Source organism: Microtus oregoni, unplaced genomic scaffold (assembly GCF_018167655.1).
Source record: "Microtus oregoni isolate MIOR12 unplaced genomic scaffold, Mior012 000024F_ref0000369, whole genome shotgun sequence".
Taxonomy (NCBI): Eukaryota; Metazoa; Chordata; class Mammalia; order Rodentia; family Cricetidae; genus Microtus; species Microtus oregoni.
The window spans coordinates 31,294,805-31,308,322 of NW_024543083.1; the positions used below are offsets into that span (position 1 = coordinate 31,294,805).

Genomic DNA, 13,518 nt, shown 5'->3' on the forward strand with positions numbered 1-13,518 from the left:
CTCTTTCACCTCTGTGCAGGGCTGCTCTGCTCACCTTTATTGGAAGCTGGTGGGTGGGGAAAGCGTCCTCACACCTGCCCAACCAACCAGCAGCCTAGGCTGCTTCTCCTGGACACGCCCTTTTCCTGCTTACAGCTCCGCTAGACACGCCCACTCTTCAGCTCCTGCCTGCCTCCCCCTGCTTCCCAAAACCCCATGGCCACTGAAGTCTGCCCCCCTCACTCCATCTCTCCCCCACCCCCACCCCCCACCGCAGCACACACACTTACTGCTGAGCCCTAACACTTGGGAGCCTCTTTAAGTCCTCTGGTCTGTCACACATCTGCTGACTCTCCAGCAAGTCAGATCAACAGTGGGGAATGCCCCCCCCCCCCATGCATTTACACACTCACACAGCAGGAACAAGAAAAGGATGGAATCCCATCTCCTGCCTGTTTCTGGGCAATGCAAAATGGCTAGGGTGGCACCTCACCTGAGCCTCATTAAGGCAAGAGCTTTTCCTTGCTGACCTTGAAGTTCACAAGACTTGTGTTCCATCAACTGTCAAGCAGAACAGGCAGTCTCCTTCTTCCCCCAACTTGTAATGCTTGCCCCACAGGCCAGTTGCACAAAGATGGCTAAAGCAGGTGCATATACAAGTACCCTGGACACCACCACTTTTCATTGTGCTTTCCCACTTGACCTGTGGCTCTTTATTTCCAAATTTATCCTGTTATTCCAATTCATTCTCTCTCTTTCTGTTTGTCCCTCCTTGTCTGGCTGGCTGCCTGGCTCTTCTCCTTTTGTCCTCATTGTCTCTCCTAAGCACACTCGAGCGCGCGCACACACACAAACACACACACAGGTAGACACGTTAAGCGTTTCTACCACCCATTCGGTATATCACATCTTCCAGTTGTCCTCCTTTCTCTTATTCTCAAAACTTTGTTATACTCTGCTAAACACAACTCTGTTTATCTCTACAGGTTTTGAGTGCTTGGACACTGGGACCTTGAAATCCAGGACTTCTCAAAAGAGTGGGACTAAGGCTGTTTTCTTCACACCTGTTATCATTCCCTAACGGGATACAATCTGCGGGGTTCTCAACCCTTGGAAAATATGTCCTCCCTATTTGTCTACTGAATAGAAAACACACACACACACACACACACACACACAAGCACATTCAAATAAACGCGCACACACACAGATGCACATTTTCCTTTTAAGTTTTGTTTTTGACATTGTTTTCCGGTGTCTTTGTTTTTATTTAGATTTAGACACTCTTCTTTCAATTTTACCTTTTGGTTCTTGGGGAGTGCATGCATACATGCCTGCATGCCGAATTTTCATCATAGATTGTGTATCAATTATTTATGTTCCTAGGTGTCCAAAAGTCTATGTATTTTTGTCTTTATATAAATCTATATTTGGGCCTCTCTCTCTCTCTCTCTCTCTCTCTCTCTCTCCCCTCTCTAGATGTAACAGAATCTAGAAATTATGAATAAACTTAGACGCCAAGGATCTATGTATCGATATGCTCAATCTTTATTACGATATGTATACTTCTTAAAATAAATAAATAAATAGATAGATAAATAAATAAATAAATATCCATATTTAGAGAGAAAGGTATAGGAGCCCCTTTGCATAAGAAGAGGACTGCCCCAATCCTACATCCACACGTGTGTTCAAACAAAACCCTCTGGTGCTAGTTGTGTGCTTTCACAGTCGACACGGCTTGTATGGCGACATGGAAAAATGTCTAAGGTGTCAAAGCTGAGGGGACTGAGTCATGTCCAAGGCCAGCAAGAGGCTGGCTGTGAAGTGTCCCAGGTCAAGGAATAGTTCTTTCAAGGGTGGGGCCGCCACTCCCGAAGGGTGTGGCGGGGGAGTTGAGGAGAGGCTGAAATCAACATCCATCTATCCAGTCTTGATTGAAAATTCACTGCAGGTGTGAATGAAGACGTTCAGTGCGTCTGTCTGCAAAAGGGTCCCAAAGGAAGCTAAAGGCAAAGGTCTGAGGTCTTGGGGCTCCTCTTTCTTTGCTTTGAAGCCAAGGCCTTGAGCACTTGAGTCCTTGGCTAGCAGACAGTTGGGTGTTGGGGAATTTCCAAAGTGGAGTGATTCCCCTGGGAAGCCATGGTCTGTTGGCTATGAGATCTAAGGCACTCCCAAAGAGGTTGAACCTGAGTTGGCTCTTGGGGCCTGGCTGGATTTGGAGTTGGGTGGGTCCCTGGGGATTGGAGGTGGCTGTCCAGGCTTCTCTGGGAAGAGAGCAGCCATGAGTTAGGAGCAAGGGATCATTTGGCAATCCTGAGCTGGCTATTGGGCTTGCCTGTTGTAAGAGAGGGGAGAGAGCAGATCTGCTCCTGAGTGAGCAGTTGCCAGCAATCCCGGGGCAGAGAGCATCCTCAGTTCACCTCCTAGAATACCTGTTCTTGTAATCTCTGAGGGACTTGGCCATGAGAGGGGCGCTTTTCTTCAGCTGGGTCTTGTTGCTGGGGCCCAAGGGCAGGCAGGGAGCCCTCTGCTGTGGGCCAGGGGCCAAGGCTCCAGGAAGATTGTTCTCTTTGGAGGGGGCTCCCCCTCCCCCTGCGTGTCCAGAGGCAGCCTGCTGGCTTTGGCTGGCGACATGGGCAGGGAAGGGGATCATCTGGGTCTGGAGAGCTTGGCTCTTCTTGGCTTGGGCCCTTTGGATGCGCTCTCTCAGGCCTTGCAGCATGAGCTCGCGGGCCTCCTGCTGCTGGAGGTGTGTCTGCCTCTCAGCCTGGGCCTGAGTCTTCTGGCCATGGCAGATCTGGGGCCTGCACTCCTCCTCTTGTGCCTCTGCCGGTTGGCTGGAGCAGTTGGGCTTAGCAAGGCACCCTTGGTGCAGTTTGGGCAGGAGACGAGGGCCAGGGACGCGACCCGAACAGACTGGGGTTTTCGAGTTCACCCTGCAGGCCCAAGGGGCGGCTTCTTGCTCGCTCTGCAAGGAAGAAGAGTCCTGGCCATCCGGGGGCAAGCAGGCTTGGCGACTGGAGCTCAGCTCTGGAAAGCGACTGGCAGGCAGGAGACTCTGCTCCTTGCAGTTTGGAGACTGGCTCCGAGGAACCTTGGCTCCACCACTCTGGGCCTCAGCTTTCCAGGGGCGTTTCCTCTTCTTCCCCTTGCCCAGATGCAGTGTCCGGGAAGAAGAAGGGCAGTCATAGTTGAGGCAAGCCTCGAAAGAACCGGCCGGGTACGAGTCCGGGTTCCTCTGTGGGCTCCTCCTGCTGCCCCCCACGACCTCTCTGGCATCTCCCGCACGTGCCCGAGAAGCAGCAGGCTCATGCGCCTTGTCCTCTGCTGCGGGCTTTCGGGGTGCCTGCTCTCTTGTCAGTCTCATCTGCAAGGCAAGGTCCTGTGGCTCCGCCTCGGCCTGGCGCTCCAAGGGTGACCTCTCTGACCACTTGGAGGCAAAGTCCTTGGCAAAGGGGAACAGGAGCTGCTCTCTCCTCAGCAGCTCGATGGTCTGCCTGAAGCCAATCTCCGCCAGGGTGTCGCACAGGATGGGCACTGAAGAGAGTTCCTTCAGGGTTTTGTAGAGTTTGTCTGGCTCTGTCTCTGTGTGCAGGCGCTCCCGCAACTTCCGCAGGGCTTTTAGGTGCTTGGCGGACCCCTCCATCTCCAATGTGGGGACTGGACCTTCGGGGGCAAGCGAAAGCAGCACGCTCCCTCCAGTGCTCTAGAACCCTGCCTGGGGACGCGCTTAGCACTCTGCAGGCAGAGGACAGGACCCAGGACCTCTGGGCTGGCCCCACTGTCAGCTGCCTCTCTTTCACCTCTGTGCAGGGCTGCTCTGCTCACCTTTATTGGAAGCTGGTGGGTGGGGAAAGCGTCCTCACACCTGCCCAACCAACCAGCAGCCTAGGCTGCTTCTCCTGGACACGCCCTTTTCCTGCTTACAGCTCCGCTAGACACGCCCACTCTTCAGCTCCTGCCTGCCTCCCCCTGCTTCCCAAAACCCCATGGCCACTGAAGTCTGCCCCCCTCACTCCATCTCTCCCCCACCCCCACCCCCCACCGCCGCACACACACTTACTGCTGAGCCCTAACACTTGGGAGCCTCTTTAAGTCCTCTGGTCTGTCACACATCAGCTGACTCTCCAGCAAGTCAGGTCAACAGTGGGGAATGCCCCCCCCCCCCAATGCATTTACACAGTCACACAGCAGGAACAAGAAAAGGATGGAATCCCATCTCCTGCCTGTTTCTGGGCAATGCAAAATGGCTAGGGTGGCACCTCACCTGAGCCTCATTAAGGCAAGAGCTTTTCCTTGCTGACCTTGAAGTTCACAAGACTTGTGTTCCATCAACTGTCAAGCAGAACAGGCAGTCTCCTTCTTCCCCCAACTTGTAATGCTTGCCCCACAGGCCAGTTGCACAAAGATGGCTAAAGCAGGTGCATATACAAGTACCCTGGACACCACCACTTTTCATTGTGCTTTCCCACTTGACCTGTGGCTCTTTATTTCCAAATTTATCCCGTTATTCCAATTCATTCTCTCTCTTTCTGTTTGTCCCTCCTTGTCTGGCTGGCTGCCTGGCTCTTCTCCTTTTGTCCTCATTGTCTCTCCTAAGCACACTCGAGCGCGCGCACACACACAAACACACACACAGGTAGACACGTTAAGCGTTTCTACCACCCATTCGGTATATCACATCTTCCAGTTGTCCTCCTTTCTCTTATTCTTAAAACTTTGTTATACTCTGCTAAACACAACTCTGTTTATCTCTACAGGTTTTGAGTGCTTGGACACTGGGACCTTGAAATCCAGGACTTCTCAAAAGAGTGGGACTAAGGCTGTTTTCTTCACACCTGTTATCATTCCCTAACGGGATACAATCTGCGGGGTTCTCAACCCTTGGAAAATATGTCCTCCCTATTTGTCTACTGAATAGAAAACACACACACACACACACACACACACACACACAAGCACATTCAAATAAACGCGCACACACACAGATGCACATTTTCCTTTTAAGTTTTGTTTTTGACATTGATTTCCGGTGTCTTTGTTTTTATTTAGATTTAGACACTCTTCTTTCAATTTTACCTTTTGGTTCTTGGGGAGTGCATGCATACATGCCTGCATGCCGAATTTTCATCATAGATTGTGTATCAATTATTTATGTTCCTAGGTGTCCAAAAGTCTATGTATTTTTGTCTTTATATAAATCTATATTTGGGCCTCTCTCTCTCTCTCTCTCTCTCTCTCTCTCCCCTCTCTAGATGTAACAGAATCTAGAAATTATGAATAAACTTAGACGCCAAGGATCTATGTATCGATATGCTCAATCTTTATTACGATATGTATACTTCTTAAAATAAATAAATAAATAGATAGATAAATAAATAAATAAATATCCATATTTAGAGAGAAAGGTATAGGAGCCCCTTTGCATAAGAAGAGGACTGCCCCAATCCTACATCCACACGTGTGTTCAAACAAAACCCTCTGGTGCTAGTTGTGTGCTTTCACAGTCGACACGGCTTGTATGGCGACATGGAAAAATGTCTAAGGTGTCAAAGCTGAGGGGACTGAGTCATGTCCAAGGCCAGCAAGAGGCTGGCTGTGAAGTGTCCCAGGTCAAGGAATAGTTCTTTCAAGGGTGGGGCCGCCACTCCCGAAGGGTGTGGCGGGGGAGTTGAGGAGAGGCTGAAATCAACATCCATCTATCCAGTCTTGATTGAAAATTCACTGCAGGTGTGAATGAAGACGTTCAGTGCGTCTGTCTGCAAAAGGGTCCCAAAGGAAGCTAAAGGCAAAGGTCTGAGGTCTTGGGGCTCCTCTTTCTTTGCTTTGAAGCCAAGGCCTTGAGCACTTGAGTCCTTGGCTAGCAGACAGTTGGGTGTTGGGGAATTTCCAAAGTGGAGTGATTCCCCTGGGAAGCCATGGTCTGTTGGCTATGAGATCTAAGGCACTCCCAAAGAGGTTGAACCTGAGTTGGCTCTTGGGGCCTGGCTGGATTTGGAGTTGGGTGGGTCCCTGGGGATTGGAGGTGGCTGTCCAGGCTTCTCTGGGAAGAGAGCAGCCATGAGTTAGGAGCAAGGGATCATTTGGCAATCCTGAGCTGGCTATTGGGCTTGCCTGTTGTAAGAGAGGGGAGAGAGCAGATCTGCTCCTGAGTGAGCAGTTGCCAGCAATCCCGGGGCAGAGAGCATCCTCAGTTCACCTCCTAGAATACCTGTTCTTGTAATCTCTGAGGGACTTGGCCATGAGAGGGGCGCTTTTCTTCAGCTGGGTCTTGTTGCTGGGGCCCAAGGGCAGGCAGGGAGCCCTCTGCTGTGGGCCAGGGGCCAAGGCTCCAGGAAGATTGTTCTCTTTGGAGGGGGCTCCCCCTCCCCCTGCGTGTCCAGAGGCAGCCTGCTGGCTTTGGCTGGCGACATGGGCAGGGAAGGGGATCATCTGGGTCTGGAGAGCTTGGCTCTTCTTGGCTTGGGCCCTTTGGATGCGCTCTCTCAGGCCTTGCAGCATGAGCTCGCGGGCCTCCTGCTGCTGGAGGTGTGTCTGCCTCTCAGCCTGGGCCTGAGTCTTCTGGCCATGGCAGATCTGGGGCCTGCACTCCTCCTCTTGTGCCTCTGCCGGTTGGCTGGAGCAGTTGGGCTTAGCAAGGCACCCTTGGTGCAGTTTGGGCAGGAGACAAGGGCCAGGGACGCGACCCGAACAGACTGGGGTTTTCGAGTTCACCCTGCAGGCCCAAGGGGCGGCTTCTTGCTCGCTCTGCAAGGAAGAAGAGTCCTGGCCATCCGGGGGCAAGCAGGCTTGGCGACTGGAGCTCAGCTCTGGAAAGCGACTGGCAGGCAGGAGACTCTGCTCCTTGCAGTTTGGAGACTGGCTCCGAGGAACCTTGGCTCCACCACTCTGGGCCTCAGCTTTCCAGGGGCGTTTCCTCTTCTTCCCCTTGCCCAGATGCAGTGTCCGGGAAGAAGAAGGGCAGTCATAGTTGAGGCAAGCCTCGAAAGAACCGGCCGGGTACGAGTCCGGGTTCCTCTGTGGGCTCCTCCTGCTGCCCCCCACGACCTCTCTGGCATCTCCCGCACGTGCCCGAGAAGCAGCAGGCTCATGCGCCTTGTCCTCTGCTGCGGGCTTTCGGGGTGCCTGCTCTCTTGTCAGTCTCATCTGCAAGGCAAGGTCCTGTGGCTCCGCCTCGGCCTGGCGCTCCAAGGGTGACCTCTCTGACCACTTGGAGGCAAAGTCCTTGGCAAAGGGGAACAGGAGCTGCTCTCTCCTCAGCAGCTCGATGGTCTGCCTGAAGCCAATCTCCGCCAGGGTGTCGCACAGGATGGGCACTGAAGAGAGTTCCTTCAGGGTTTTGTAGAGTTTGTCTGGCTCTGTCTCTGTGTGCAGGCGCTCCCGCAACTTCCGCAGGGCTTTTAGGTGCTTGGCGGACCCCTCCATCTCCAATGTGGGGACTGGACCTTCGGGGGCAAGCGAAAGCAGCACGCTCCCTCCAGTGCTCTAGAACCCTGCCTGGGGACGCGCTTAGCACTCTGCAGGCAGAGGACAGGACCCAGGACCTCTGGGCTGGCCCCACTGTCAGCTGCCTCTCTTTCACCTCTGTGCAGGGCTGCTCTGCTCACCTTTATTGGAAGCTGGTGGGTGGGGAAAGCGTCCTCACACCTGCCCAACCAACCAGCAGCCTAGGCTGCTTCTCCTGGACACGCCCTTTTCCTGCTTACAGCTCCGCTAGACACGCCCACTCTTCAGCTCCTGCCTGCCTCCCCCTGCTTCCCAAAACCCCATGGCCACTGAAGTCTGCCCCCCTCACTCCATCTCTCCCCCACCCCCACCCCCCACCGCCGCACACACACTTACTGCTGAGCCCTAACACTTGGGAGCCTCTTTAAGTCCTCTGGTCTGTCACACATCAGCTGACTCTCCAGCAAGTCAGGTCAACAGTGGGGAATGCCCCCCCCCCCCAATGCATTTACACAGTCACACAGCAGGAACAAGAAAAGGATGGAATCCCATCTCCTGCCTGTTTCTGGGCAATGCAAAATGGCTAGGGTGGCACCTCACCTGAGCCTCATTAAGGCAAGAGCTTTTCCTTGCTGACCTTGAAGTTCACAAGACTTGTGTTCCATCAACTGTCAAGCAGAACAGGCAGTCTCCTTCTTCCCCCAACTTGTAATGCTTGCCCCACAGGCCAGTTGCACAAAGATGGCTAAAGCAGGTGCATATACAAGTACCCTGGACACCACCACTTTTCATTGTGCTTTCCCACTTGACCTGTGGCTCTTTATTTCCAAATTTATCCTGTTATTCCAATTCATTCTCTCTCTTTCTGTTTGTCCCTCCTTGTCTGGCTGGCTGCCTGGCTCTTCTCCTTTTGTCCTCATTGTCTCTCCTAAGCACACTCGAGCGCGCGCACACACACAAACACACACACAGGTAGACACGTTAAGCGTTTCTACCACCCATTCGGTATATCACATCTTCCAGTTGTCCTCCTTTCTCTTATTCTTAAAACTTTGTTATACTCTGCTAAACACAACTCTGTTTATCTCTACAGGTTTTGAGTGCTTGGACACTGGGACCTTGAAATCCAGGACTTCTCAAAAGAGTGGGACTAAGGCTGTTTTCTTCACACCTGTTATCATTCCCTAACGGGATACAATCTGCGGGGTTCTCAACCCTTGGAAAATATGTCCTCCCTATTTGTCTACTGAATAGAAAACACACACACACACACACACACACACACACAAGCACATTCAAATAAACGCGCACACACACAGATGCACATTTTCCTTTTAAGTTTTGTTTTTGACATTGATTTCCGGTGTCTTTGTTTTTATTTAGATTTAGACACTCTTCTTTCAATTTTACCTTTTGGTTCTTGGGGAGTGCATGCATACATGCCTGCATGCCGAATTTTCATCATAGATTGTGTATCAATTATTTATGTTCCTAGGTGTCCAAAAGTCTATGTATTTTTGTCTTTATATAAATCTATATTTGGGCCTCTCTCTCTCTCTCTCTCTCTCTCTCTCTCTCCCCTCTCTAGATGTAACAGAATCTAGAAATTATGAATAAACTTAGACGCCAAGGATCTATGTATCGATATGCTCAATCTTTATTACGATATGTATACTTCTTAAAATAAATAAATAAATAGATAGATAAATAAATAAATAAATATCCATATTTAGAGAGAAAGGTATAGGAGCCCCTTTGCATAAGAAGAGGACTGCCCCAATCCTACATCCACACGTGTGTTCAAACAAAACCCTCTGGTGCTAGTTGTGTGCTTTCACAGTCGACACGGCTTGTATGGCGACATGGAAAAATGTCTAAGGTGTCAAAGCTGAGGGGACTGAGTCATGTCCAAGGCCAGCAAGAGGCTGGCTGTGAAGTGTCCCAGGTCAAGGAATAGTTCTTTCAAGGGTGGGGCCGCCACTCCCGAAGGGTGTGGCGGGGGAGTTGAGGAGAGGCTGAAATCAACATCCATCTATCCAGTCTTGATTGAAAATTCACTGCAGGTGTGAATGAAGACGTTCAGTGCGTCTGTCTGCAAAAGGGTCCCAAAGGAAGCTAAAGGCAAAGGTCTGAGGTCTTGGGGCTCCTCTTTCTTTGCTTTGAAGCCAAGGCCTTGAGCACTTGAGTCCTTGGCTAGCAGACAGTTGGGTGTTGGGGAATTTCCAAAGTGGAGTGATTCCCCTGGGAAGCCATGGTCTGTTGGCTATGAGATCTAAGGCACTCCCAAAGAGGTTGAACCTGAGTTGGCTCTTGGGGCCTGGCTGGATTTGGAGTTGGGTGGGTCCCTGGGGATTGGAGGTGGCTGTCCAGGCTTCTCTGGGAAGAGAGCAGCCATGAGTTAGGAGCAAGGGATCATTTGGCAATCCTGAGCTGGCTATTGGGCTTGCCTGTTGTAAGAGAGGGGAGAGAGCAGATCTGCTCCTGAGTGAGCAGTTGCCAGCAATCCCGGGGCAGAGAGCATCCTCAGTTCACCTCCTAGAATACCTGTTCTTGTAATCTCTGAGGGACTTGGCCATGAGAGGGGCGCTTTTCTTCAGCTGGGTCTTGTTGCTGGGGCCCAAGGGCAGGCAGGGAGCCCTCTGCTGTGGGCCAGGGGCCAAGGCTCCAGGAAGATTGTTCTCTTTGGAGGGGGCTCCCCCTCCCCCTGCGTGTCCAGAGGCAGCCTGCTGGCTTTGGCTGGCGACATGGGCAGGGAAGGGGATCATCTGGGTCTGGAGAGCTTGGCTCTTCTTGGCTTGGGCCCTTTGGATGCGCTCTCTCAGGCCTTGTAGCATGAGCTCACGGGCCTCCTGCTGCTGGAGGTGTGTCTGCCTCTCAGCCTGGGCCTGAGTAGTCTGGCCATGGCAGATCTGGGGCCTGCACTCCTCCTCTTGTGCCTCTGCCGGTTGGCTGGAGCAGTTGGGCTTAGCAAGGCACCCTTGGTGCAGTTTGGGCAGGAGACAAGGGCCAGGGACGCGACCCGAACAGACTGGGGTTTTCGAGTTCACCCTGCAGGCCCAAGGGGCGGCTTCTTGCTCGCTCTGCAAGGAAGAAGAGTCCTGGCCATCCGGGGGCAAGCAGGCTTGGCGACTGGAGCTCAGCTCTGGAAAGCGACTGGCAGGCAGGAGACTCTGCTCCTTGCAGTTTGGAGACTGGCTCCAAGGAACCTTGGCTCCACCACTCTGGGCCTCAGCTTTCCAGGGGCGTTTCCTCTTCTTCCCCTTGCCCAGACGCAGTGTCCTGGAAGAAGAAGGGCAGTCATAGTTGAGGCAAGCCTCGAAAGAACCGGCCGGGTATGAGTCCGGGTTCCTCTGTGGGCTCCTCCTGCTGCCCCCCACGACCTCTCTGGCATCTCCCGCACGTGCCCGAGAAGCAGCAGGCTCATGCGCCTTGTCCTCTGCTGCGGGCTTTCGGGGTGCCTGCTCTCTTGTCAGTCTCATCTGCAAGGCAAGGTCCTGTGGCTCCGCCTCGGCCTGGCGCTCCAAGGGTGACCTCTCTGACCACTTGGAGGCAAAGTCCTTGGCAAAGGGGAACAGGAGCTGCTCTCTCCTCAGCAGCTCGATGGTCTGCCTGAAGCCAATCTCCGCCAGGGTGTCGCACAGGATGGGCACTGAAGAGAGTTCCTTCAGGGTTTTGTAGAGTTTGTCTGGCTCTGTCTCTGTGTGCAGGCGCTCCCGCAACTTCCGCAGGGCTTTTAGGTGCTTGGCGGACCCCTCCATCTCCAATGTGGGGACTGGACCTTCGGGGGCAAGCGAAAGCAGCACGCTCCCTCCAGTGCTCTAGAACCCTGCCTGGGGACGCGCTTAGCACTCTGCAGGCAGAGGACAGGACCCAGGACCTCTGGGCTGGCCCCACTGTCAGCTGCCTCTCTTTCACCTCTGTGCAGGGCTGCTCTGCTCACCTTTATTGGAAGCTGGTGGGTGGGGAAAGCGTCCTCACACCTGCCCAACCAACCAGCAGCCTAGGCTGCTTCTCCTGGACACGCCCTTTTCCTGCTTACAGCTCCGCTAGACACGCCCACTCTTCAGCTCCTGCCTGCCTCCCCCTGCTTCCCAAAACCCCATGGCCACTGAAGTCTGCCCCCCTCACTCCATCTCTCCCCCACCCCCACCCCACACCGCCGCACACACACTTACTGCTGAGCCCTAACACTTGGGAGCCTCTTTAAGTCCTCTGGTCTGTCACACATCTGCTGACTCTCCAGCAAGTCAGATCAACAGTGGGGAATGCCCCCCCCCCATGCATTTACACACTCACACAGCAGGAACAAGAAAAGGATGGAATCCCATCTCCTGCCTGTTTCTGGGCAATGCAAAATGGCTAGGGTGGCACCTCACCTGAGCCTCATTAAGGCAAGAGCTTTTCCTTGCTGACCTTGAAGTTCACAAGACTTGTGTTCCATCAACTGTCAAGCAGAACAGGCAGTCTCCTTCTTCCCCCAACTTGTAATGCTTGCCCCACAGGCCAGTTGCACAAAGATGGCTAAAGCAGGTGCATATACAAGTACCCTGGACACCACCACTTTTCATTGTGCTTTCCCACTTGACCTGTGGCTCTTTATTTCCAAATTTATCCTGTTATTCCAATTCATTCTCTCTCTTTATGTTTGTCCCTCCTTGTCTGGCTGGCTGCCTGGCTCTTCTCCTTTTGTCCTCATTGTCTCTCCTAAGCACACTCGAGCGCGCGCACACACACAAACACACACACAGGTAGACACGTTAAGCGTTTCTACCACCCATTCGGTACATCACATCTTCCAGTTGTCCTCCTTTCTCTTATTCTCAAAACTTTGTTATACTCTGCTAAACACAACTCTGTTTATCTCTACAGGTTTTGAGTGCTTGGACACTGGGACCTTGAAATCCAGGACTTCTCAAAAGAGTGGGACTAAGGCTGTTTTCTTCACACCTGTTATCATTCCCTAACGGGATACAATCTGCGGGGTTCTCAACCCTTGGAAAATATGTCCTCCCTATTTGTCTACTGAATAGAAAATACACACACACACACACACACACAAGCACATTCAAATAAACGCGCACACACACAGATGCACATTTTCCTTTTAAGTTTTGTTTTTGACATTGATTTCCGGTGTCTTTGTTTTTATTTAGATTTAGACACTCTTCTTTCAATTTTACCTTTTGGTTCTTGGGGAGTGCATGCATACATGCCTGCATGCCGAATTTTCATCATAGATTGTGTATCAATTATTTATGTTCCTAGGTGTCCAAAAGTCTATGTATTTTTGTCTTTATATAAATCTATATTTGGGCCTCTCTCTCTCTCTCTCTCTCTCTCTCTCTCTCTCTCTCCCCTCTCTAGATGTAACAGAATCTAGAAATTATGAATAAACTTAGACGCCAAGGATCTATGTATCGATATGCTCAATCTTTATTACGATATGTATACTTCTTAAAATAAATAAATAAATAGATAGATAAATAAATAAATAAATATACATATTTAGAGAGAAAGGTATAGGAGCCCCTTTGCATAAGAAGAGGACTGCCCCAATCCTACATCCACACGTGTGTTCAAACAAAACCCTCTGGTGCTAGTTGTGTGCTTTCACAGTCGACACGGCTTGTATGGCGACATGGAAAAATGTCTAAGGTGTCAAAGCTGAGGGGACTGAGTCATGTCCAAGGCCAGCAAGAGGCTGGCTGTGAAGTGTCCCAGGTCAAGGAATAGTTCTTTCAAGGGTGGGGCCGCCACTCCCGAAGGGTGTGGCGGGGGAGTTGAGGAGAGGCTGAAATCAACATCCATCTATCCAGTCTTGATTGAAAATTCACTGCAGGTGTGAATGAAGACGTTCAGTGCGTCTGTCTGCAAAAGGGTCCCAAAGGAAGCTAAAGGCAAAGGTCTGAGGTCTTGGGGCTCCTCTTTCTTTGCTTTGAAGCCAAGGCCTTGAGCACTTGAGTCCTTGGCTAGCAGACAGTTGGGTGTTGGGGAATTTCCAAAGTGGAGTGATTCCCCTGGGAAGCCATGGTCTGTTGGCTATGAGATCTAAGGCACTCCCAAAGAGGTTGAACCTGAGTTGGCTCTTGG

At 51.9% G+C, this 13,518-nt stretch overlaps 3 protein-coding genes across 3 annotated transcripts; all 3 read right to left on the reverse strand.

Moving 5' to 3' along the window:
- Nucleotides 1-2,398: 2,398 nt before the first annotated feature.
- On the reverse strand, nt 2,399-3,628 carry LOC121462222 (elongin-A3 member D-like). The gene has a single exon (XM_041673704.1). The coding sequence runs from the start codon at nt 3,626-3,628 to the stop codon at nt 2,399-2,401; it is 1,230 nt and encodes a 409-aa protein (XP_041529638.1).
- A 2,549-nt stretch (nt 3,629-6,177) lies between these two features.
- Nucleotides 6,178-7,407, reverse strand: LOC121462223 (elongin-A3 member D-like). Its single transcript, XM_041673705.1, has one exon. It carries the CDS (start codon nt 7,405-7,407, stop codon nt 6,178-6,180), a length of 1,230 nt encoding a protein of 409 aa, XP_041529639.1.
- Nucleotides 7,408-9,956: 2,549 nt separating this feature from the next.
- Nucleotides 9,957-11,186, reverse strand: LOC121462224 (elongin-A3 member D-like). The gene has a single exon (XM_041673706.1). It carries the CDS (start codon nt 11,184-11,186, stop codon nt 9,957-9,959), a length of 1,230 nt encoding a protein of 409 aa, XP_041529640.1.
- Nucleotides 11,187-13,518: the final 2,332 nt, after the last annotated feature.

Excerpts from the sequence above, each read along its gene's own strand:
- LOC121462222 (XM_041673704.1), bottom strand. The coding sequence starts at position 3,628 with ATGGAGGGGTCCGCCAAGCACCTAAAAGCCCTGCGGAAGTTGCGGGAG.
- LOC121462223 (XM_041673705.1), bottom strand. The coding sequence starts at position 7,407 with ATGGAGGGGTCCGCCAAGCACCTAAAAGCCCTGCGGAAGTTGCGGGAG.
- LOC121462224 (XM_041673706.1), bottom strand. The coding sequence starts at position 11,186 with ATGGAGGGGTCCGCCAAGCACCTAAAAGCCCTGCGGAAGTTGCGGGAG.